Source organism: Neoarius graeffei, chromosome 22, assembly GCF_027579695.1.
Source record: "Neoarius graeffei isolate fNeoGra1 chromosome 22, fNeoGra1.pri, whole genome shotgun sequence".
In the NCBI taxonomy this organism is placed as follows: domain Eukaryota; kingdom Metazoa; phylum Chordata; class Actinopteri; order Siluriformes; family Ariidae; genus Neoarius; species Neoarius graeffei.
The window spans coordinates 21,170,577-21,195,691 of NC_083590.1; the positions used below are offsets into that span (position 1 = coordinate 21,170,577).

General features: G+C 42.1%; 1 protein-coding gene across 1 annotated transcript in view; it reads right to left on the minus strand.

Annotated features, from left to right (window-relative positions):
• Window positions 1-434: 434 nt before the first annotated feature.
• umad1 (UBAP1-MVB12-associated (UMA) domain containing 1) overlaps window positions 435-25,115 on the minus strand; it is a 44,581-nt gene continuing 19,900 nt past the window's right edge. The window contains exons 3-4 of the mRNA XM_060904621.1: window positions 13,986-14,071; window positions 435-2,707 (exon numbers count right to left, since the gene is read on the minus strand). Coding sequence (XP_060760604.1) covers window positions 2,429-2,707; window positions 13,986-14,071 — 365 coding nt within the window. The 3' untranslated portion in view covers window positions 435-2,428. The remainder of the gene's footprint in view (window positions 2,708-13,985; window positions 14,072-25,115) is intronic.

The window sequence follows — 25,115 nt, forward strand, 5'->3', positions numbered from 1 at the left end:
AGGCCTTGATTTGATCTTTCGTGTAAAGACTTGTAGAGAACAGCAAGTAGGTCACAATGTCAGGGAATCCCACATCAGGCCACATTTCCAAAAATAGGATTCGTGACATTGTAGGGATCAATATTACTGATGAACTCCAGGTTTTAATTGTAATTTTTACGCTCTTCAGAATCTAAAGAATCCCGATATTTCGTCAGAAAAAGCACGCGTTCGGTCTCTCTTGCCGCCATTTTGTTTTAACCTGCCTCCTGCTGTCATGGCGGCGTAGTTACCGTTGCTATGGGGGGTGTCATGTGACATTGCAAAGCCTCTATACATGGTGTGTGTCGCAGTACAACATCTCGAAACTCCAACAGCAATCAAAATATGACATTTTACCCAGAATTCAATTTTGCAGTCAACTTTAAGTCTAACAGTAAGACAATTCCACAATGTTTCAAATATCAAAACATCTTTAATCAAATCAAGTTCAATTAAATACAGAATTATTGGCACCCTCCGATAATCCTCAAAGAAAGAAGCTTAAATAATGGACAGAATTGCGCACACATGATACGATTTCAACATGCAAATCATAATTTCTTTCATTAAAAAGTGGGTTTTCAAGTTTAACCTTTTACAGGTATAGTTCACCCAAGGTTTAAAAAAAAAAAAACTTGTACAATTTTCCTTTAAACCTAAATGTAGCCGATGAGCAAAGACATATTTGGTGTCTAACGTTTGCTTCTTTAGTTTTGCTGATACAGCTAAGGAAAGGAAGCCTTGCTACAGTACCAGTTTAGCATTGTGCAAACTGCATGACTTGTTCAGTCTCTCTCTCTCACACACGACAAAGTGGATGTCGCAGATTCAGAGCTTTAAACAAGCAAATAAACTCAAACAAACAACGCAGCCACTTGAAGTTGGACGTATTTCCTATGACAATATTTGTAAAATAAAACTATGATCGCTGGTGTTACAGAGCCAAACGGTCATTTGAGGTAACGATGATTTAGCTTGTTGGCTACATTCACCAAACAAAAGAAGCAAACTTTAGATACTGGCTTAAGTGGAAAATTCATTGTCAAACTTTTTTATTTATTTATTTATTATTATTTTGGGCTAAACGTTTCTCATCTCATCTCATTATCTGTAGCCACTTTATCCTGTTCTACAGGGTCGCAGGCAAGCTGGAGCCTATCCCAGCTGACTACGGGCGAAAGGCGGGGTACACCCTGGACAAGTCGCCAGGTCATCACAGGGCTGACACATAGACACAGACAACCATTCACACTCCCATTCACACCTACGCTCAATTTAGAGTCACCAGTTAACCTAACCTGCATGTCTTTGGACTGTGGGGGAAACTGGAGCACCCGGAGGAAACCCACGCGGACACGGGGAGAACATGCAAACTCCGCACAGAAAGGCCCTCGCCGGCCACGGGGCTCGAACCCGGACCTTCTTGCTGTGAGGCGACAGCGCTAACCACTACACCACCGTGCCGCCTAAACGTTTCTTTAAAAGGCAAAAAAAACCCACATCAACCAAGATCTTTCTTCATGCAACAAAGAGAAACATTCTGGAAGACGAATATAAAAAGTACCAGGGACTCAAGTTTCTTTCAAACCACAAAGCAAAAGGCACATACAGGATGATAAATAAGAAACAAAAACACAACAAACCAAAACCAGGAACCAATTACATCGTGACCCATGTAACGTTCGAGACTTTTCTACAAGTGCAGCGTGTAAATAGCAGCAGGTGGTTTGCTGAAATGCCATTGTTAAACGTATACAAAAAAAAAAGCTACGGAAATTACAAAACGCTCAAGGAGGGGGGGGGGAACCCTCGTAAAAATTCAAAACTGCATTAGCAAAACCTGCTACAGCCGGCTAAAACAGTCTCACAGCAACCATCTGGCCAAAACCTGTATAAAGAAAATAAATACAGCATGTTTTAAATTAAAACCTGGACATTAAATATGTTTTTAAGTCCTTAATATGTGGATTTTCTTTCCACAGACATCAACAGTTCAAATTCATTTAACAGGATTAAGAATTTCTTTCCCTGGATATCTGAGATTAGGACCATTAAAGAAAAGGTTCAAGATGTGCAAAGTTCTGTGAGCTGGAAAGAAGAGAAGAAAAAAAATTTGACACGAAGGCATGGAAAAGTTATATCGAGCAGAACAAGCACGTTACAGTATCATGTGTTGAAATCCATAAAGTTAAAAATCCTACAGTGTTGCTACAAATGACAGAAATGCAAACAAATATAGATTCTGATATCATTTCATTGAATTCTTGAAAGAACAATTTCACTCCAGACTTCGTGCTACAAAACATCCTGAGAAATACACCAGCGACTCCGTTACCACTTGGCGATCTTCTATACCTGCCATGTAAACTCTGATGTTTTGGGGCTGATCAGGGTCAAGGGTCGGAGGTCACAGGTTGCACAGCACCGAGTTCTCCAGCGTGAAGTCGTAGCAGAAGTTGGTCAGGATCTCGTTGATGTCTCGGGACAGGGTGAAGTCGGGAAGCTGAGGCAGGCCGGTCTGCACGGCGAGGATGTGGGGCGCAAGGGTGAACGGGATGTCTCCGAGAAGCTCCGTGTGACCTGGGACACCATCCGTGTTCTCCGGTTGTGCAGAGGGTTCCGAGGTAGGGGGTGCCGGAGCGGACCAGATGGCTTCTTGGGTTTTGGTTGGCGCTGGATTGGAGGACTGAAAAAAGATCAAAAAAAGAGAGTGAGATGTGAAAATGTTATGAATGGGGAAAGCATCTTCAAGGGAAACAAGGAGGTGAAGATCCAACAACTTTGATAGTGTTTAACATAGCGGTCCATGTTGGCTTTTGAATGCTCACAGAAGACTTTAAGATCGTTCAAAAACTGGAAGAGAGTTGCTAACGACGTTAACAAAAAACAGGCAAAGTGTGAAAAAATTATTTTTACCACAAAACACTAGCGTATATACAGTTGTGCTCATAAGTTTACATACCCTGGTGGAATTTTTGCTTTCTTGGCCTTTTTTCAGAGAATATGAATGATAACACAAACTTTTTTCCCCACTCATGGTTAGTGGTTGGGTCAGTGGCGTAAGCACATAAGGGCAACAGTGGGCCGGTGCCACTATGATTGACGGCTGGCCCACCCTATCGGAGGTGTCCAACTTGATTGACAGCTGGCTTGCCCACCATAGAGGAGGTGTTTTTAACGTGAAATTCAATGAACAGCAGGATAACAATAATGTAACACGAAACAAAACACTTTGAATTAAGTATAATGTTACAACTATTTACAGAAATTATATTTTTGTCAGTGTTTTTTTTCTATATAATCATTTTGATTGGCTAATGTCCGCGTTTTTGATAAGCGGCAAGAAGCAAACATCCGTTGCTATGCCAAAAAACGGAAGTCATCGCTGACCTAGAATGCTAGTTTAGCTGCGCTAACTTAAACAGAAAATGTCTAAACAGACATCGCTGTCCTCTTTCTTTAATAAGCCAAAAAGATCGAAATCAGAAGAAACAGATGTGGACAATGATGATAATGCCGTTACAAAACAATAGCGAAGAAAGACCTGTTGTCTATAATGTAGGTTTGTTTGTTTTTTTTTAAAGTAAGCAAAATAGGGGGGTGAAAGGGTAGGGTTGTCAACTGTCCCTTACAATACGGAATCGTCCTGTATTTCAAAACAAAAGATCTGACCTGCTCTGAGCTGAAACTTGACACAATTCTTAATCTTGCCATTAATCAGAGGGCTGTGAATCAGATGGGATTTGCTAATATATTCACCCTAAAATTGGTTAGAATGCAGGAAATTGCATCTAAGAAATACAATTTTCTTCTGGGGGAGGACCCCCAGACCCCCCGCTTACAATGGGGTCCACTCTATTTCATAGAAGTCCACAGTATTACAAATTTCTGCCTACGCCCCTGGGTTGGGTGAAGCCATTTATTGATAAACTGTGTTTTCTATTTTTAAATCATAATGACAACAAAAAACATCCAAATGACCCTGATCAAAAGTTTACATACCCCAGTTCTTAATACCGTGTATTGCCCCCTCTAACATCAATGACAGCCTGAAGTCTTTTGTGGTAGTTGTGGATGAGGCTCTTTATTTTCTCAGATGGTAAAGCTGCCCATTCTTCTTGGCAAAAAGCCTCCAGTTCCTGTAAATTCCTGGGCTGTCTTGCATGAACTGCGCGCTTGAGATCTCCCCAGAGTGGCTCAATGATATTGAGGTTAGGAGACTGAGATGGCCACTCCAGAACCTTCACTTTGTTCTGCTGTAGCCAATGACAGGTCGACTTGGCCTTGTGTTTTGGATCGTGGTCATGTTGGAACGTCCAAGTATGTCCCATGCGCAGCTTCCGGGCTGGTGAGTGCAAATTTGCCTGCAGTATTTGCTGATAACGTCCTGCATTCATCTTTCCTTCAACTTTGAGCAAGTTTCCTGTGCCTTTGTAGCTCTCACATCCCCAAAACATCAGCGATCCACCTCCGTGCTTTACAGTAGGAATGGTGTTCCTTTCATCATAGGCCTTGTTGACGCCTCTCCAAATGTAACGTTTATGGTTGTGGCCAAAAAGTTCAATTTTGGTCTCATCACTCCAAATGACCTTGTTCCAGAAGTTTTGAGGCTCGTCTCTGTGCTGTTTGGCGTATTGTAGGCGAGATACTTTGTGGCATTTGCTTGGTTTTAACAGAGCCCCTGATTTTCCATTTGTTAATCACAGTTTGAACACTGCTGACTGGCATCATCAATTCCTTGGATATCTTTTTGTATCCCTTTCCTGTTTTATACAGTTCAACTACCTTTTCCCGTAGATCCATTGACAATTCTTTTGCTTTCCCCATGACTCAGAATCCAGAAACGTCAGTGGCTGGATGAAAGATGCAGGAGTCTGTCTGGATCCCAGAAACACACTCAGCTTTTATGCACACACACTGATTACAAGCAAACAGATCACAGGTGAGGACGTTACCTTTAGTAGCCATTCAAGCCCATTTGTGTCAACTTCTGTGCATGTTATCAGGCCAAAATCACCAGGGTATGTGAACTTTTGATCAGGGTCATTTGGGTAGTTTCTGTTGTCGTTATGATTTAAAAAGAGAAAACACAGTCGTTTGACAATAAATGGTTTCACCCAACCACTAAGCATGAGTGGAAAAGATGTTTTTGTGTTATCATTCATATTCTCTGAAAAATGGTCAAAGAATCATAGATTCTGCCAGGGTATGTAAACTTATGAGCACAACTGTAGATGGCTAAACAGCAATCCCCCCCCCCAGATGTGCGTCAAAGATGCCAACATTGACAAATGAAAAAAAGAGTAGCATCTCCAAGCGAAGTAAGGCTTCTTATTAGGCTGTGGGGTCTGGGGGCCACCGAGGCCCCCCAAAACCAAATTTCAGGGAAGCAATCAAAGCCACGTTGAGCTACATTTTGAGGAAAATAAATGCAGGGTTTGCTGTACAGTATAAGCTCAATTATCCAAACTCTCTGGAGAAAACATTTGGCTAACGAAGAGGATGTTCAGATAACTGAGCTTGTTTACATACAGTGACATGAATGTCATCTTGGATATGAATGTCATGGCAATATTTGGGCTTTCAGTAATTTCTCTGAACTGTTCTTTTTCTGTGGCAGAATGATTTTACAGCATACAGCTTTAACAAAAAACAAACAAACCCCACACTAGAATTTGGTGCACAAGTTTTAATTTTCTTTGGGTTTCCTGAAATCAACACAGGGTCAAAATTATACATATGCTCACTTGGATTATTAATTCAGAGGTGCTGAAACTTCCAAAATGTCTCTCATCTTGCCAAGGCCGAGGTCTCTTAATTTCCTGTTAGTGATCATGATTGACTCCAGCTGGTAGCTTCTCTGTGCCTTCATAAAAAGGGTTTGTTTACAGCACTCATTTGGATTGACCAATACACAGTAAAATCGGAAAGTCCAAGGAGCTCAGTGCAGATCTGAGAAAGAGGATCGCAGATATACGCAATTCTGGAATGTCTGTTCGAGCCATTTCTAAATAACTGCAGCTCCCCAGATCAGTTCAAACAATTGTATGCAAGTTATTGTGAGGTGGAGTCACTTTGCCAAGTCACTCTGCTTCAAGAAAACCCAAACTGTCACCCTCAGCTGAAAGGAAATTGGTTTGGATGGCCAGGAACAACCCAGGAACCACCATGGCACAGCCCTGCCATGAACTGGAAGCTGATGGATCACTGTCTACAGTTCAGATCACCATGGACTAAGAGGCTGCTCTCCAAGAAATATCCCTCTGCTCCAAAACTGACACCTTCAAGCTTAACTAAAGTTTGAAGCTGACCACAGGGACAAAGAAAAAAGCCTTCTGGAGGAAAGCTGTATGGTCAGATGAGACAAAGATTGAGTTGTTTGGCCACAATGACCACCATGTACAGAGGGACACTCTACCAGCTGGTGGTGGTGATAGGCTCATCATGCTCTGGGGCTGGTTTGCTGCCATTGGAACTGGCTCATTGCACAAAGTGGATTGAATGATGAAGGAGGAGGACTACCTCAGAATTCTTCAGCATAAACTATCAGAAACTTGAACACGACTTGGGAGTTACAACAGGACAATGAACCCAAGCACGCATCAGAGCTGGTTGTGGAGGATAAAGCAGGCTAACATTAAGCTTAAAACAAGTCCTGACTTCAACCCTATTGAAAATATATGGACAGCATTTATGAGTGGAGTCCATGCCAAGAAAAAAAAAATAAATTTAATTGAACTCTACCATGAAGAGTCATAAAATATCCAACCAGAATTCTGCCAGAAACTTGTTCATGGTAAACAAAAATGTTTTGTCAAGGTGGGGGGGGGCATCTTTAAAGTACATATCCTGGACCAATTTCATTTTTTTTTTTTAATATGAAAGTATGTCCCTTTACACACTCATCCAGAAGGGTAATTTTGCACAAGGCCATCTGTCTACAGCAGAAAAAAATAAAATAACATAACGCATCTGGAAAAATCCCAAGGGAGTCTGGAGCCAGATTCGTGACGTCACCTGCGGAAGCGCCAGCAGGCTGCGCGAGCTTTGCACGGTTTCAGTGCACAGCCTGTGTAGACCAAGCGCTCCCATTTCTCTCTCATTGTCCGGTCTTTTGGAAAACGATGAGTACTAATCCCATCATGATTGGTGTTGCTACACCCTCCTACGATACATCTGTTAACCATTTTAATAATTACGTGATAACGTTGAAGAAATGTGCAGAAAACCACCAGGTCGTTTTCTCATAAACAAACCAGCGCTGACGTAGGATTCAGAAGGAGGCGTCCTGCACGCGACGTCACGAAAATCAGTGCTTCCCGGGAAATCCAAATGCAGAGTTTTTTCAGAGGCGGACCAATTCGCCTCAAATGGCTTGATTTTTTCTGAATTTTTCTGGTATTGCGCAAGGTTAAAAAAATTGCAGAGAATGTAGAATGTGACAGATATTTGACCAAAGTTTAATATAAAATAGGAGAATTACATTGATCTTGCTCCTGAATTTACCCGTGATACGCACTTTAAGACCTTGGTTTGGGATTATTTTGCTTCATGCACATCTTCAGGTGATATACCGCAACTGTGTAAAGTTTCATCAAAATCCATCAAACCGTTTAGAAGGAGTTGCGCTTACAAGACACACACACAGACAGCCCCCCCAAACTTTGTTTGCAGGGGGATATAAAGACAAAAGATTTATGTATAGGTCTTTCAAGAACAACAAAATGAATACTGTATTTACTTCCTGAACTGGGCACCAGTCTAATACTGGACTTGACTTTATTAAGTCAATACTGAAAGATGCCCATCCATACAACATTTAATTAAACTGAGCATGCTGAAGAAGTTACTGAGATAATTTGTTGCATAGAGCCCTCTGGAGAAGAAACCAGTCACTGTTTTTGTTGTCTCGACAGCTGATTTGTCAGAATTGTGCTTGGTGGTTTTTGGATGGCGGTACACGTCGCTCCCCCATGTCGCCCTCTGAATTCGCATCTACGCAGAGTACAGTCGGCATGGTGATTATCCAGTTTCGACTGTACAATACACAGCCGCGTATTCAGCTAGAAATTGCTCTTCACATACGCTACGTTCACACTGCAAGGCTTAATGCTCAATTCCGATTTTTTTGTGAAATCCGATTTTTTTGTGAGGTCGTTCACATTAACAAATATATGCGACTTGTATGTGATCCTCAGTATGAACGAAAAGCGACCTAAAAGTGTTCCGCATGCGCATTGCAGGATACGACGACGTCACACGCAGTGAGCATGGCCAGTGTTTACGGAAGTAAAACCGCCCGGTTGCGGTATGACCCATCCAATCTAGCTTGAATAGCTGCATCCCCCCAAATGGAAATCAGCTCCCTAACCTCTGCGTCCTTCCATTGAGAAGATTCAGAACCTTCACAGCCCGAAGCGTCCCTCGCATTGATGTCATGCGCCATGTTGTTGTAACTTTTTTTGAGAGACCCGCCGCCTACTTCAGCGCAGAATAGTGACGTTTGTGGCTTGTTGATGACGTGAAAGTCGGATGAATGCGACCTGGCGGTTCAGACTGAAGTCGCATATGAAAAGAGCGGATAGGAATCGGAATTAGGACCACATATCCAAACGGCCTGGGTCGGATTTGAAAAAATCGGATCGGTGTCGTTCATATTGTCAATAAAAGATCGGATACAGGTCACATATGGGCGAAAAGATCGGATTTGAGTCACTTCAGCCTGCAGTGTGAACGTAGCCATAGCCTCCTCTTTTTAGGCGGAGACGCCATCATTCACAATCCATGGTCTGTCTTCACTTCACTTCACACCTGACACTAATTTGTGAGAGAAAACGAAAGTTTTCATTCTGGAACACGACCCACGAAGACCGTTTGCTTCCAGGAACACGACTACGCATCACTACTGCACGTTTCTGAGCACTGCAATTGGCCGAGAGCATGAATTGGGTCACCTTTCGGCCAATCACAGCGCGGCTAACATAGATATGAAAATTCCTAGAATTATCCGAATCGGTGTAAACGACACGTGGAACAGTCCGAATGGCGAAAATATGTCGATCTGATCGATACACGGGTAAAACCGGTTGAAAAATGTATTATTTGCAGGTCTACGCGCAGCACCGTAATTGTGCTTCAAATCCATAGCTGCTACGCCCAAATCGTGCATGTTGGCATCTCTGCGTCAAGCAATGGGAAGAAAAGGGTGACAACCTGCCGCAAACCCACGACCCAAAGTGTTTTATTCCTCTTACACCACAGAAATTTGCCAGATTCCTTTTAAACACTTTTAAAAATAATTTTAATATAAATATTATCCAACATGTCTTTTTTCAAATTAAATGTTCTTGAAGAACATCTGTATTTCGATAAGAATGAATAATACACCACATTTTTAATAAAAATATAAAAATACTTGGGACTTTCCCTGCAGAGATAGGAACATATGTTCAACTACAATTTTATTTAATTCCTTAAAATTTGTTTTTTTTTTTTAAACTATTTACTGTTCAACAGTGTTTTGAAATTCATAAACTTATGATAGGCATGTTTTACAATTTCTACTTAAGTCTGCTGCACATTACTGTACACACTGCTCGAGCAATAACAGAGAGGTTAATAAAGACTGTCCATAAAACAAATCTTATCCGGTGAATCTGTTCATTTTTGTGCTCTCGAGATGTTAAATCTTGCTGGGCAGTCAGCCAGTTATTGGCTCTGTTCCAATATTTTATTAAACATTCCCTCATCCGGTTCCCTTTCCCCCCCACCATTCCAATGTTTTATTAACTTAAGTGGAATTAGACGAGTTCTTGGTCTTGGAGGATCAACATATCAAGCGAACATGGCCGTAACACTCCTGGACATAACCGAAGGTTCTGTGATAGTTTTTTTTTTTCCCCCCTTTGAGAAAACTGCCAATTGTGTTCAAAAAAAATTATAAAACAATAAAATGGTTATTATTACTAAAGTATAATGTGATTGAATGAATTTATCCTCCACAACCAGCTGTGATGTGTTTGGGGTCATTGTCCTGTTAGAACACCCAGTTGTGTCCAAGTTTCTGATGGTTTGAGGTTATGCTGAAGAATCCTGAGGTAGTCTTCCTCCTTCTTTATTCCATCTACTTTGTGCAATGCACAAGTTCTACTGGCAGAAAAACAGCCCCGGAGCATGATGCTACCACCACCATGCTTCACAGCTGGTAAAGTGTTCTTCTGTACCTCTTGTTATTGTGGCCAAATAACTCAATCTTTGTCTCATCTGAACATTAAACTTTCCTCCAGAAGACTTTTTTCTTTGTCCATGTGGTCAGCTTGAAATGTTGATTTTGGAGAAGGGCTTCTTTCTCAGTCCATGGTGATGTAAAACTCACTTGACTGTAGATGGTGTTCTGGCAGCTTCCAGTTCATGGCAGTGCGCATGTTGTTCCTGACCATTCAAACTCATTTCCTCTCAGCTGAGGACAGTTTGGGTCTTTTTCCAGCAAAGTGGCTTCACCTCCCAATAACTTATTTACATACAATTGCTCAAACTGATGATCTTCAGATCTGCAGTTGTTTGGAAATGGCTCCAACAGACATTCCTGTGTTGCGTAAATCTATGATCCTTTTTCTCAGATCTGCACTGAGCGCCTTGGACTTTCCCATTGTACTGTGTTGGTCAATCCAATGTGGGCTGTCAAACAAACCCTTTTTATGTTGTGCACAGAGAAGCTACCAGCTGGAGTCAATCATCACTAACAGGAATTTAAGAGGCCTTGGTCTTGACAAGTTAAGACATTTTGGAAATTTGGCGCATGTCCATTTTTGACCCTGTACGTATAACTTTGACCCTGTGTTGATTTCAGACGGCTCAAAATAAGTTTTCTCTATTAAAGATGCATGTTGTACAATCATTCTGCCACAGAAGAAGAATAGTTCAAAGGAATCAGTCAAAGCCCAAATATTAGCATGACATTCATGACCATTACATGAGGGCGTGTGTAAATTTCTGACCAACAGTATGAAGCATATTGCACATACATAAGGTGTAGTTCGACATGCTTTAAAAAAGTAGGCAAATTAAAAGCAGCTTCATAAAATGTAGAATGTTGCAATAACAAGAATAATAATAAACAACGAGACCGTCAATGACGGCGTAGCTCACTCCAGCCCCGTCTAGTCCAGAAGGAACGATCTAAAGTGTGCAATAAATGTTGCAAGCTATATACAAGCTATATAGAGAAGCTATATCCGCCCTAGGAATACCGACCTATTCGCCAGAAAGAATCCAAAACGGCGACCGAGAAGAAGCGATTTTTGTTGAACTGCTAATTAAGGCTTAATTAGTCCATAACTTCATTAATAATTGGAATGAAGCAAATCTGGGTAGAAGTTCTATGCACCCTAGGTCCCCCTACCTTCATGCCAGAAAGAATCAAAATCGGTGAAGAATTCAGGGAGAAGAAGCGATTTGTGTGGAAACTGCTCGTTAGGGATTGATTGATTAATTACTCCATATCTTCATTATTAATTGTAATTATGCAAATTTGGCTAGAAGCTATAGTACATGCACCCCAGGCAGACCGACCTTCCTGCCAAAAAGAATAAAAATCGATGAAGAATTGAGAGAGAAGAAGCGATTTTTGTAAAATGTGGACGACGCCGGACAACACGAGAGTATAAACTCATCACCTGTCGGACGGATGAGCTAATAATAATAATAATAATAATAATAATCAGCAGAGGATTCAATGTTTGAAATAAAAGTCACCCTGAAGGATTTAACTGCTCTCAGACTAAGAGGGTGAGCTGATCATTTGACGTAGGTAAAGAAAAGAAATGCAGCTCTGATTATTTTTCCTCTTACTTGCCTTTATGTGGCACATACAATCTGTTCTGGTTAGTGCCATGCTGCCAAGCAACCACACACACACACACACCTGCTCTGCAGCATCTTGGCTGCCATTAAAACCTTATAATTTGCACAATCCAGACAAAACCCCCTGCAGTATAAAAGCACAAAGCGTGTGACTGGCTGTTTTACATCAGCCATATGGCCTTTGGCATGGAGCGGTGAAAAAGGTGCCATGTGACTCCTGCTGATTTCAGGTCTGTAACTGGGCACCTGCTGCCCACACAGCAGAACCAACACAGCCCTTTCTCTCGCTTAACTTTCAGAGTGCACTTTATCAAGCGTGTGTACAGACCTGAGCTGTTACGACCAGTTCTACAGACTGAACTCATTTCTCTTTTCCTGTTTTTTAAATAATCTCATCAGATGAAATATGTGGCTTCCAGAGGAACGCTGTATCCTGCTTGGTGAATAAGTTTATTCAGCATTAACAGTGCTCATGCACGGCGCTCCGATAATATATTCAGGTCAGAGGTCAGGGCTTTGCCTCTTCGTCAACAAAAGCGTTCAGTCGCGTGTTGAGAACAGATTATTTATAGCCATTAAAGCTATTTTTATTTGTGAAAAGCTACCTTAAGGCATTATACCGGGTTCAGTACAAGGCTGAACAATGGCCCAGGTCTTCCGAATGTTTGAAAGAAGGAATTTTGTTCCATTCATGAATGACACAAAGGAACGCTACAGTGCATGTGCATCTCGCCATTCAAACCGTTTCCATTTACCACTGAATTAAAAGATCCTGATGGACGTTACGAGTGGGCGAAATTAGCAAATTGATAATTTTTTTTATATTAGCATAATAGCAATACTAGGGGCTACGAAACTTAAAATTATAAACACTTTGTTAGCTGGGTATTATTGTTGAGTATGCCTGCTAGGTCTAGTAGTACTACAGGATCTCGTCTGTATTTTACAGTTTCAATCTCCCTTTTTTATAACCATTTCGAAACCTTATCAGTAAGATTTGTTCATCATGACTAATTAGATACTTATTAACATCCATCCAGATACATAGGGGTTAATTATTTATCAACAGGGTTGGTCAAGTTACCAGGAAGAGTAATTGGTTACTTTTACAAACAACACTCTGTTTAAAAAAAAAAAAAAAAAAAAGGTTTCTGCACATATTAAAACTGCATGGCTCTGTAGTAAGAGAGTCCAGGTGCTAAACTGGCCTGCCTGCAGTCCAGACCTGTCTCCTATTTAAAACATTTGGTGCATTATGAAGCAAAATACGACAAAGAAGACCCGAACTGTTGAGCAACTGAAACTGTATATCAGGCAAGAATGGGACAACATTTCTCTTTCAAAACTACAGTTTTGAAAGACTGTACAAAACTACAGTCTCCTCAGTTCCCAAACGTTTACAGAGTGTTGTTAAAAGTAGAGGTGATGCAACAGTGGTAAACGTGCCCGTTTTGAAACGTGTTGCTGATGTCAAATTCAAAATGAGCATATGTTTTTCAAAAAACAATAACATTTCTCAGTTTCAACATTTGATTTGTTGCCTTTGTACTATTTTCAATTAAATACAGGGTTTCCATGATTTGCAAATTATCGCATTGTGTTTTTATTTACAGTTTACACAGCATCCCAACTTTTTTTTGGAATTGGGCTTGGACAAATACCTGATCCTTTTCATCTGCAACAATCTAGAAACCCTCGGAACATTATGAACACGAAACATTTTAAACCCTTCATGAATTTTGCATGGAGAAAGAAATCAAATTAAATGAGAGATTTTTAGATATTGTAGTCCTATATTAAACCAGTCCTTAAAAGAGATCATTACTGAAATCAAGACATTTTGATTTACAGAAAAAAAAACACCCATGAAAAACTAATTTAAAGATTTCACACTTTCGTTAAATACATTTATTCAACATTTGAGCTTGAGATGTCCTGAAAAAAGTGACATATGGCTTGTATGGTACAATATTGTTTAGAGACGATGATAAAAGCTCAAAAGAAGCTAGGGTCCAATGGATTAATAAATATTTCACGAGCGGGAAATATTTAGTTATCACAGCAATTCATTGCCGTTGAACTTACAAACGTACCCGACTCACCTTTGACGGCTGTATGATGACATTGGTGGCGAATTGTGCCGTGCTTCTGGACTGCCGTTTTGCTCCCTGGTCCTCTGCCGTCTCTCCTGGAGAACAAGAGATTGTTAGTAAAGTAAGATCAAGTAAAAATGTCAGAAGTAAAAATCCAGCAGTTCTCTTTTAGGTCATGTTGAAGTTCATGTCTTTATGTGTGGCGCTCTTTTCTTGTAGAACACTACCAAACTCCTTGCTTCTTGCTAGCGTCAAGTCGGCCTTCCATCGCTACCATTGCTAGCCATCACTCGCAGCACTCTACTACATTCCTGCGCTTTGTAGTTCGTCCTCTTGCTGCCTTGCAGGTCTGTGGCTATGTGCTGCTAGCATCTTTAGTAACGCCACATGAAGACAGCGGTATCAGAATACAGGAGAAAAGTGCTATCTGCCCTCTTCTGTATATATGAGCTCACAGACAATGCTAAATAAGGCCTGTGATTGGCTAGGGTCACTTTGATGATGTCATCCCTCTTATGGCCAGTTATGTTCCGTCGCGGGACGCCATGGCCTAATGGTTAGAGAAGCAGCTTTGGGACCAAAAGGTTGCTGTTTCAATTCCCTAGAACAGCAGGAATGGTTGAAGTGCCCTACGTACAGGACACTTTTTCGATGGAATAAAAACGTGTTCTATTCCCTTCGGGTTTCATAGCATGCAGTATTGTTAGCATATCGCTTATCCAACGTGTCTTACATCACTCTACCCAATGGAGAACGAGTGTGCAATATTGCTACGATATTGCATGTTGTCAACACAACATGACGTCACACGAATATCCAATGAGAAACTTTTCTGCTGCGTATGCGCACAATCATTTCTTTGTTCGCCAGGAAAGAGAAAGACGTGCTGAACACCCGAAAGGCTACCAAACTTCATTATATTCTTCACACATATTTACAAGAGAAAAACATACCAACAGACATTGAAAAACTGGAAGAGAGACACATCGGAGATGGAAAACTTCCGCGCTAGCGAGTGACTGACAATTTGTAAACAGACATGGCCACCAGGTTTACTTTGTTAAACATGGAAGATTTTGAAAGAATGCTGGCTGCCAGGTTGCTCCGTGGTGTGTAGCTCTCGATGTTGATTTTACAAGTAACTAATGCCGCTTTTCCACTACAAACGCGGCTGAGCCGTGCCGTGCCGTGCCGAGTCGAGCTGAGTCGGGCTGAGCGGGGCTGTTGGAGTTGCATTTCGACTACAACCGCGCTGAACCGTGCTGGCTGGAAGTGGGTGGACACATTGGGTGGAGTTAGCGAAAGTGGGTGGACGTCATGTGATGTCGTTAAGCAGCGCAAACAGTGACATCAGTGACAGTGGCGGGACAAGTCAGAGCCGGGCCGGGGGCGGGGCAAATGACCGGACCCTTTATTAAAGCTTATCATAACATCATTTTAGGCTACAAAATGTCCGCAACTGCGGTGTTTACCAATTTCAACACTACCGGGTGCAACTATGTTATTTAGTACATCAAGTCCTTCAAACGAACATGTAACTCAGAAACAAAAAACATTAGGATACTGTACATGGCTCATAATAAAACATCAATAGCCTATACTGCGCACATTATTTGAAGGGCATACGAATGAGCGCTCAGAGGTTGCAACAGTGACAGGAAGAGTCAGAAATAAAAGGAGGGCGGTGCAAACCTCACTGAATGCACTGTGTTTACCAATTTCAACACTACGGGGTGCAACTATGTTATTTTGTACATTAAGTCCTTCAAACGAACATGTAACTCAGAAACAAAAAAACATTCGGCGACATACTGTACATGGCTCATAATAAAACATCAATAGCCTACTGCGCGCATTATTTGAAGGGCATACGGCGAGCCTTGCGCTCCGCGAACTCGTCCACGATGCTCTGTATGTCACTGATTCAGTGAGCTTTTAAGCGGTAGTCTCACGACCCGAATAGTAAACAATAAACATGGAGGACATGGAGTCGTTAGTGTTGCTGGTCTTGGTGCTGTGGCTTGACAACGCCAACAGATACTGGCAAGAGCGTATAGATGAGGCGAGGCGCATAAGGCTTCAGAAATTCTCGTAATTCGTAATTCTTCTTCTTCCGGGTTTGCGGTGTTTACAGATCCCAGCGCGCTCGCGGGGCGTGTGTGGGCATGTGAGGACACGCCTCCTCACCAATCAGTGCACAGGGGAGTGTCTGCTCACGCCCCCAGCCTCAGTCAGCACGGTTTGGCTCGCTTCAGCCCTACCCCAAAACGGTGCGAGTTTTAGGGGCTAAGCAGGGCTGAAACGAGCTGAGTCGTGCTGGTTTTCGGTAGTCGAAACGCGAGCCGTGTCGGGCTGAAGTGAGCTGAAGCGAGCTGAAGTGAGCTGAAAAAGGGTAGTGGAAAAGGGCCATAAGTAAATTATAGGGGGAAATGAAGACTTAAGCCTGAGTGAAAAATACTGTAGTGAGCGTGCAGCGTAGAAGAAGAGTCTGGAGACAGAAATCTTAGTTTCTCGGTCATTAGCCTGTGATACTCGCTCTCGATAGCACTGCTTTATTAGCATTCGCTAACGCTACTGATGAACGCTACACCGGCTGGAAGGTGACTGCACTGCCGTGCTGACAGCGCTAACTCGCAGGTAAACTAGTGTTGGCCTTCGAGAATGCTGATATGAGAAGAGTGTGTGTACATATAATAATAATAATAATAATAATTAAAGCCGCAAGCGGCCTCGACGGGCCCTCGCGCCAGCGGCCAAGGGGGGCGGGGGCATGCGTCCCCGCGAAATACCTTCCACAGCTTCTTCGGCAAGAGACAATACTCCCGCAATGGCGACAAAGAACAGAATTGGACACATGGCAACGATAGGGTCTCGCACTGTACGGTGCTCGGGCCCTAATAATAATAGCGCACTAATAGGGGTCTTGTAAAGAGTTTGCTTGCCAAGTTTGACAAATCAGAAGCTGCAATATCATTTTTGCCATAACCAGCACCACCAGGGGCGAAAGTGCACAAAATTAGGCGTACATGTCAGGTGAGCTATGAAGAGTTTGCGTATGAAGTTTGATGACAATTGAGTAAATAGAAGATGAGATATAGATTTTTGAAGAATAATATTTTTGGTTTTTCCCATGTCAGTAGGTGGCGCTATGCTGTACATGAGCGATTATGAGTTGGAAAAATAAGTGTCTACAACAGCAACGCACTATTACAAGGTAGTGGTGTGAAGGAAAAGCATTATGGAATTATTTACCAAAAACCCGTTATGGAGCAATTGCGTCGGCCAAAAACAGCGCCCCCCATGGACGAAAATTCCCAAAATGTGGTATACATGACATGGGAGGTAGGAAGAGGGTGGCCGTGAAGTTTGACCAAATTTGAGGAAAGACTGGAATTTTTGCCCAAAAATAGCGCCCCCAGTGGCGAAATATCACAGAAAGTGGGTAACATGTCAGAAGCCCAATGAGTGATCTGCGTGTGAAGTATGAGCAGTTTTGAGCAAGTAGAAGATTTGTTATGAATTTTTAAGCATGTAAAATGTTGCATTGAAAATTGATTGACGTATAACTTCTGAATGGTTTATGCTACGTGAAACCTATTTAGTAACTTTTGTCAGCCATGTCTGTAGATGATGTGTATCAATTTTGGTGACATTCCTATGAAGGGTCTAGGAGGAGTTGCGCCGTCTTCGTGGCCATGCATTTCGCACAAAAGTGAAATTACCTCACTTCCTGTTGGGCGTGGCTAATGCATTGGCATTACATTTTTGTCCGGCTTAGTGAGATACATTTGCGTACCAAATGGCATGCCACTACTACAAACTACATGGCAACCAGGCACCTTAAAGCGGGAGGCCAAAATCACAACGAGTTAGGGGGCGCTATAGAGGCCCTGAGGCCTGCCTGGATCTGGGCTTCTGGTTCTCAGTAGCGGTGGCAGTCTAAGAAAAAGGAGCCAAATTTCGTGCGTTGTCGACCATGGCAAGAGCCCCAATAAGGGTCTTGTAAAGAGTTTGCTTGGCAAGTTTGACAAATCAGAAGCTGCAATATCATTTTTGCCATAACCAGCACCCCCAGGGGCGAAAGTGCACAAAATTTGGCGTAGACGTCAGGTGAGCTATGAAGAGTTTGCGTATGAAGTTTGATGACAATTGAGTAAATAGAAGATGAGATATAGATTTATGAAGAATAAATTTTTTGGTTTTTCCCATGTCAGTAGGTGGCGCTATGCTGTACATGAGCGATTATGAGTTGGAAAAATAAGTGTCTACAACAGCAACGTACTATCACAAGGAAGTGGTGTGAAGGAAAAGCATTATGGAATTATTTACCAAAAACCCGTTTTGGAGCAAATGCGTCGGCCAAAAACAGCACCCCCCATGGACGAAAATTTCCAAAACGTGGTATACATGACATGGGGGGTAGTAAGAGGGTGGCCGTGAAGTTTGACCAAAATTGAGGAAAGATTGGAATTTTTGCCCAAAAATAGCGCCCCCAGTGGCGAAATATCACAGAAATTGGGTAACATGTCAGAAGCCCAATGCGTGATTTGCGTGTGAAGTATGAGCACTGGTGAGCAATCAGAAGATTTGTTATGAATTTTTAAGCATGTAAAATTTTGCATCGAAAATTGATTGACGTATAACTTCTGAACGGTTAATCCTACGTGAAACGTATTTAGTAACTTTTGTCAGCCATGTCTGTAGATGATGTGTATCAATTTTGGTGACATTCCTATGAACGGTCTAGGAGGAGTTGCGCCGTCTTCGTGGCCATGCATTTCGCACAAAAGTGAAATTACCTCACTTCCTGTTGGGCGTGGCTAATGCATTGGCATTACATTTTTGTCCAGCTTAGTGAGATACATATGCGTACCAAATTGCATGCCACCACTACAAACTATATGGCAACCAGGCACCTTAATGCGGGAGGCCAAAATCACAACGACTTAGGGGGCGCTATGGAGGCCCTGAGCCCCGGCCAAGTTTGGGCTTCTGGTTCTGAGTAGCGGTGGCAATTCTCGGAACTGGTGCCAAATTTCGTGCGTTTTCGCCCATGGCAAGCGCCCCGAAAATGGCCCAACAGCGGAGAAAAATAAAGAAGAAGAAGAAGACGGAAGAAGAAGAAGAAGAAGAAGAAGAAGACGGAAGAATAATTAAAGCCGCAAGCGGCCTCGACGGGCCCTCGCGCCAGCGGCCAAGGGGGGCGGGGGCATGCGTCCCCGCGAAATACCTTCCACAGCTTCTTCGGCAAGAGACATTACTCCCACAATGGCGACAAAGCACAGAATTGGACACAGAGTACACGGTGCGCTGAGATGTTGTCATGGACTGAACATTTAATGCCATGGCTTCCCAACCAAATTAATGTATTTACCTCATCAGTCACCAAGCTATAGCTACATAGGATTGTCTTCTGTTAGACATCTATTAGTCTGTATGTAACGCTACAACACTTGCTCCCGACTGCCTACCCATCCCCCACAAGTCATGTGTGTTTAAGGCAACCAAAAGAACATACTCCTGGTGCCTCATGATTGTAAACACCTCTCCTGCAACTGCTACAGCGCAATGAGCGCCCCCAGTGGTGAAAGTTCACCAAATTTGGTATACATGTCAAGGGACCTATGAGGAGTTATTGTGTCAAGTTTGATCAAGTTTGACCAATCAGAAGCCGAGATATAAATTGTTGCCTGAAAACAGCGCCCCCAGTGGCAAAAGTTCACAAAATTTGGGAGATATGTCAGGTGACCTGTTAAGAGTGTGCTTATCAAGTTTGATCAAGATTGAGTAAATAGAAGACGAGATATTGATTTTTGAAGAATAAATGTTTTGGTTTTTCCCATGTCAGTAGGTGGCGCTATGCTGTACATGAGCGATTATGAGTTGGAAAAATAAGTGTCTACAACAGCAACGTACTATCACAAGGTAGTGGTGTGAAGGAAAAGCATTATGGAATTATTTACCAAAAACCCGTTTTGGAGCAATTGCGTCGGCCAAAAACAGCGGCCCACATGGACGAAAATTCCCAAAATGTGGTATACATGACATGGGAGGTAGTAAGAGGGTGGCCGTGAAGTTTGACCAAATTTGAGGAAAGACTGGAATTTTTGCCCAAAAATAGCGCCCCCAGTGGCGAAATATCACAGAAATTGGGTAACATGTCAGAACCCCAATCAGTGATTTGCGTGTGAAGTATGAGCAGTTATGAGCAAATAGAAGATTTGTTACGAATTTTTAAGCATGTAAAATTCTGCATTGAAAATTGATTGACGTATAACTTCTGAACGGTTTACCCTACGTGAAACCTATGTAGCAACTTTTGTCAGCCATGTCTGTAGATGATGTGTATCAATTTTGGTGAGGTTCCTATGAACGGTCTAGGAGGAGTTGCGCCGTTTTCGTGGCCATGCATTTCGCACAAAAGTGAAATTACCTCACTTCCTGTTGGGCGTGGCAAATGCATTGGCATTACATTTTTGTCCGGCTTAGTGAGATACATATGCGTACCAAATGGCATGCCACTACTACAAACTACATGGCAACCAGGCACCTTAATGCGGGAGGCCAAAATCACAACGAGTTAGGGGGCGCTATAGAGGCCCTGAGGCCCGCCTGGATCTGGGCTTCTGGTTATCAGTAGCGGTGGCAGTCTAAGAAAAAGGAGCCAAATTTCGTGCGATGTCGACCATGGCAAGCGCCCCAAAAAGGGTCTTGTAAAGAGTTTGCTTGCCAAGTTTGACAAATCAGAAGCTGCAATATCATTTTTGCCATAACCAGCACCCCCAGTGGCGAAAGTGCACAAAATTTGGCGTATATGTCAGGTGAGCTATGAAGAGTTTGCGTATGAAGTTTGATGACAATTGAGTAAATAGAAGATGAGACATAGATTTTTGAAGAATAAATTTTTTGGTTTTTCCCATGTCAGTAGGTGGCGCTATGCTGTACATGAGCGATTATGAGATGGAAAAATAAGTGTCCACAACAGCAACGTACTATCACAAGGTAGTGGTGTGAAGGAAAAGCATTATGGAATTATTTACCAAAAACCCCTTTTGGAGAAATTGCGTCGGCCAAAAACAGCGCCCCCCATGGACGAAAATTCCCAAAATGTGGTATACATGACATGGGAGGTAGTAAGAGGGTGGCCGTGAAGTTTGACCAAATTTGAGGAAAGATTGGATTTTTTGCCCCAAAATAGCGCCCCCAGTGGCGAAATATCACAGAAATTGGGTAACATGTCAGAAGCCCAATGAGTGATTTGCGTGTGAAGTATGAGCAGTTTTGAGCAATTAGAAGATTTGTTATGAATTTTTTAGCATGTAAAATTTTGAAGTGCAAATTGATTGACGTATAACTTCTGACCAGTTCATCCTACGTGAAACGTATTTAGTAACTTTTGTCAGCCATGTCTGTAGATGATGTGTATCAATTTTGGTGACATTCATATGAACGGTCTAGGAGGAGTTGCGCCGTCTTCGTGGCCATGCATTTCGCACAAAAGTGAAATTTCCTCACTTCCTGTTGGGCGTGGCTAATGCATTGGCATTACATTTTTGTCTGGCTTAGTGAGACACATATGCAAACCAAATGGCATGCCACGACCACAAACTATATGGCAACCAGGCACCTTAAAGCGGGAGGCCAAAATCACAACGACTTAGGGGGCGCTATAGAGGCCCTGAGCCCCGGCCAAGTTTGGGCTTTTGGTTCTGAGTAGCGGTGGCAATTCTCGGAACTGGTGCCAAATTTCGTGCGTTTTCGCCCATGGGAAGCGCCCCGAAAATGGCCCAACAGCGGAGAAAAATAAAGAAGAAGAAGACGACGACGGAAGAATAATAATAGTGAACTCTTACAAGAACAATAGGGCCTTCGCCCTATAGGGCTCGGGCCCTAATAATAGTGAACTCTTACAAGAACAATAGGGCCTTCGCCCATAGGGCTCGGGCCCTAATAATAATAATAATAATAATAGCTGGGGTTTTTTCATAGTATATCATATATTCCATTCGTCTACTCGTCTTCGACTTGTTCGATATCATGCTAGCTGAATGGAATATATCTGATGGACTACGAAAAAAGCCAGGCAATATTATTTAAATGTTGATTTCTGAACATGGATGGGTATGACATCACTGGGATTCAAACTCACAAATCAACTGATGATACAACGAATGCGCTTCTGTTACTCCACTCAGGAGTCTGACCAAATCCAAAATGAAACAAAGCAAAACTATAAATTGTAACATGACGCTTGAACGCATGTTTCGGAGAAGTGATGCTTTGGGGAGTTTTTCTATGCTATTGGTTTTATACTACAGGTAATCCTTACATACGCGCTATAGTCATGTGACCTACAAAAGCTCAAACTTACGCGGCGACAAACCTGACAATAACACGACAACTCGCATCAAAGAACAAAACATTCAACTTTGAATTAAAGTGGGATGTATATAGTCTGTATGTACAGTACTGTGCAAAAGTCTTAGCCCCTTTATTTTGTGGCTACTGCCTCATATACCGGTAGAGGTGTAGCCATGATGTCATCGTGTTGTAAGAATGTGTGTGTAACAGTGCACTGTGCATGCGCATACTAGTAAAATGACTAGCGAGTGTATACAATTCCGTTCACTGTTCGAAATAAAATGGACTAAAGAAATCGCTTTCAGGTTTCATGTTTATGCTTATTACCGAGGAAAAGCGTGTTCCTATTTTAAAATATACTCCAGGTCGTCCCCCTTTTCCTCGCCTTCTTCGGACAGTGGTCCCACGTGTGATGTCGATGTGACGCTCTTCCGAGTTGTTACAGGAAGTTTTCAAAAAGAGTACTGAGCCCACTGAGCTCTAGCGCCGGGCCATTTCCGGGAAATAAGAGCTTGGGTCATGGCGACAGCGTGTGTATGTCAGCCTTGGTTCGGAGGTTTCAGTTTCGAAAACTGTAAGAGGTAAGAGTAGAAAAAATATAAGGAGTACAGACACATGGTATATTTGATTTCTGTGATTTTTAAATTGTTCATTTTTGTAGCTACTGCCTTATAGAGTAAATATATATACAACCCCGATTCCAAAAAAGTTGGGACAAAGTACAAATTGTAAATAAAAACGGAATGCAATGATGTGGAAGTTTCAAAATTCCATATTTTATTCAGAATAGAACATAGATGACATATCAAATGTTTAAACTGAGAAAATGTAGCATTTAAAGAGAAAAATTAGGTGATTTTAAATTTCATGACAACACATCTCAAAAAAGTTGGGACAAGGCCATGTTTCCCACTGTGAGACATCCCCTTTTCTCTTTACAACAGTCTGTAAACGTCTGGGGACTGAGGAGACAAGTTGCTCAAGTTTAGGGATAGGAATGTTAACCCATTCTTGTCTAATGTAGGATTCTAGTTGCTCAACTGTCTTAGGTCTTTTTTGTCGTAGCTTCCGTTTTATGATGCGCCAAATGTTTTCTATGGGTGAAAGATCTGGACTGCAGGCTGGCCAGTTCAGTACCCGGACCCTTCTTCTACGCAGCCATGATGCTGTAATTGATGCAGTATGTGGTTTGGCATTGTCATGTTGGAAAATGCAAGGTCTTCCCTGAAAGAGACGTCGTCTGGATGGGAGCATATGTTGCTCTAGAACCTGGATATACCTTTCAGCATTGATGGTGTCTTTCCAGATGTGTAAGCTGCCCATGCCACACACACACTAATGCAACCCCATACCATCAGAGATGCAGGCTTCTGAACTGAGCGCTGATAACAACTTGGGTCGTCCTTCTCCTCTTTAGTCCGAATGACATGGCGTCCCTGATTTCCATAAAGAACTTCAAATTTTGATTCGTCTGACCACAGAACAGTTTTCCACTTTGCCACAGTCCATTTTAAATGAGCCTTGGCCCAGAGAAGACGTCTGCGCTTCTGGATCATGTTTAGATACGGCTTCTTCTTTGAACTATAGAGTTTTAGCTGGCGACGGCGGATGGCATGGTGAATTGTGTTCACAGATAATGTTCTCTGGAAATATTCCTGAGCCCATTTTGTGATTTCCAATACAGAAGCATGCCTGTATGTGATGCAGTGCCATCTAAGGGCCCGAAGATCACGGGCACCCAGTATGGTTTTCCGGCCTTGACCCTTACGCACAGAGATTCTTCCAGATTCTCTGAATCTTTTGATAATATTATGCACTGTAGATGATGATATGTTCAAACTCTTTGCAATTTTACACTGTCGAACTCCTTTCTGATATTGCTCCACTATTTGTCAGCGCAGAATTAGGGGGATTGGTGATCCTCTTCCCATCTTTACTTCTGAGAGCCGCTGCCACTCCAAGATGCTCTTTTTATACCCAGTCATGTTAATGACCTATTGCCAATTGACCTAATGAGTTGCAATTTGGTCCTCCAGCTGTTCCTTTTTTGTACCTTTAACTTTTCCAGCCTCTTATTGCCCCTGTCCCAACTTTTTTGAGATGTGTTGCTGTCATGAAATTTCAAATGAGCCAATATTTGGCATGAAATTTCAAAATGTCTCACTTTTGACATTTGATATGTTGTCTATGTTCTATTGTGAATACAATATCAGTTTTTGAGATTTGTAAATTATTGCATTCCGTTTTTATTTATAATTTGTACTTTGTCCCAACTTTTTTGGAATCGGGGTTGTATGTGCTATATTTACTGTATGGACATGGGATCAGAAAACTATTTTATTTATAAGCAGTAGCCACATGGACCCATAGGGTGCCTATTTTTTTTTTTCCTCCTCATACCGACTTTGTTCTAAATTTCTATTTTGTGACTTCTACGTTATCGAGTCAGTATGAAAACATTTTAGAGTTCCAAATGTACGTTTCATTTTCCAGGACAAAATTAAGTTTGTATCTGAGCAGCGTATTCCATAAGAGAGCACTTTCCAGATTAAAAAAGAAAACATAATGAAGGCTGCTGGGTTTTGGTGCAAAATGAAGACGCGAGTGTGACAGTCAAAGTGTCCAGAAGAACTGTGGCTGGTTCTGGAAGACGCTCAGTAAAACCTACAGCTCATTTCCGCATAAAACTGCACTCACTGGACCTGAGACTACTATTTATTTTTTCTTTAAATCAAAAGGATCGTCTCACACCAAATACTGACTTTGTTTCGTTTATGA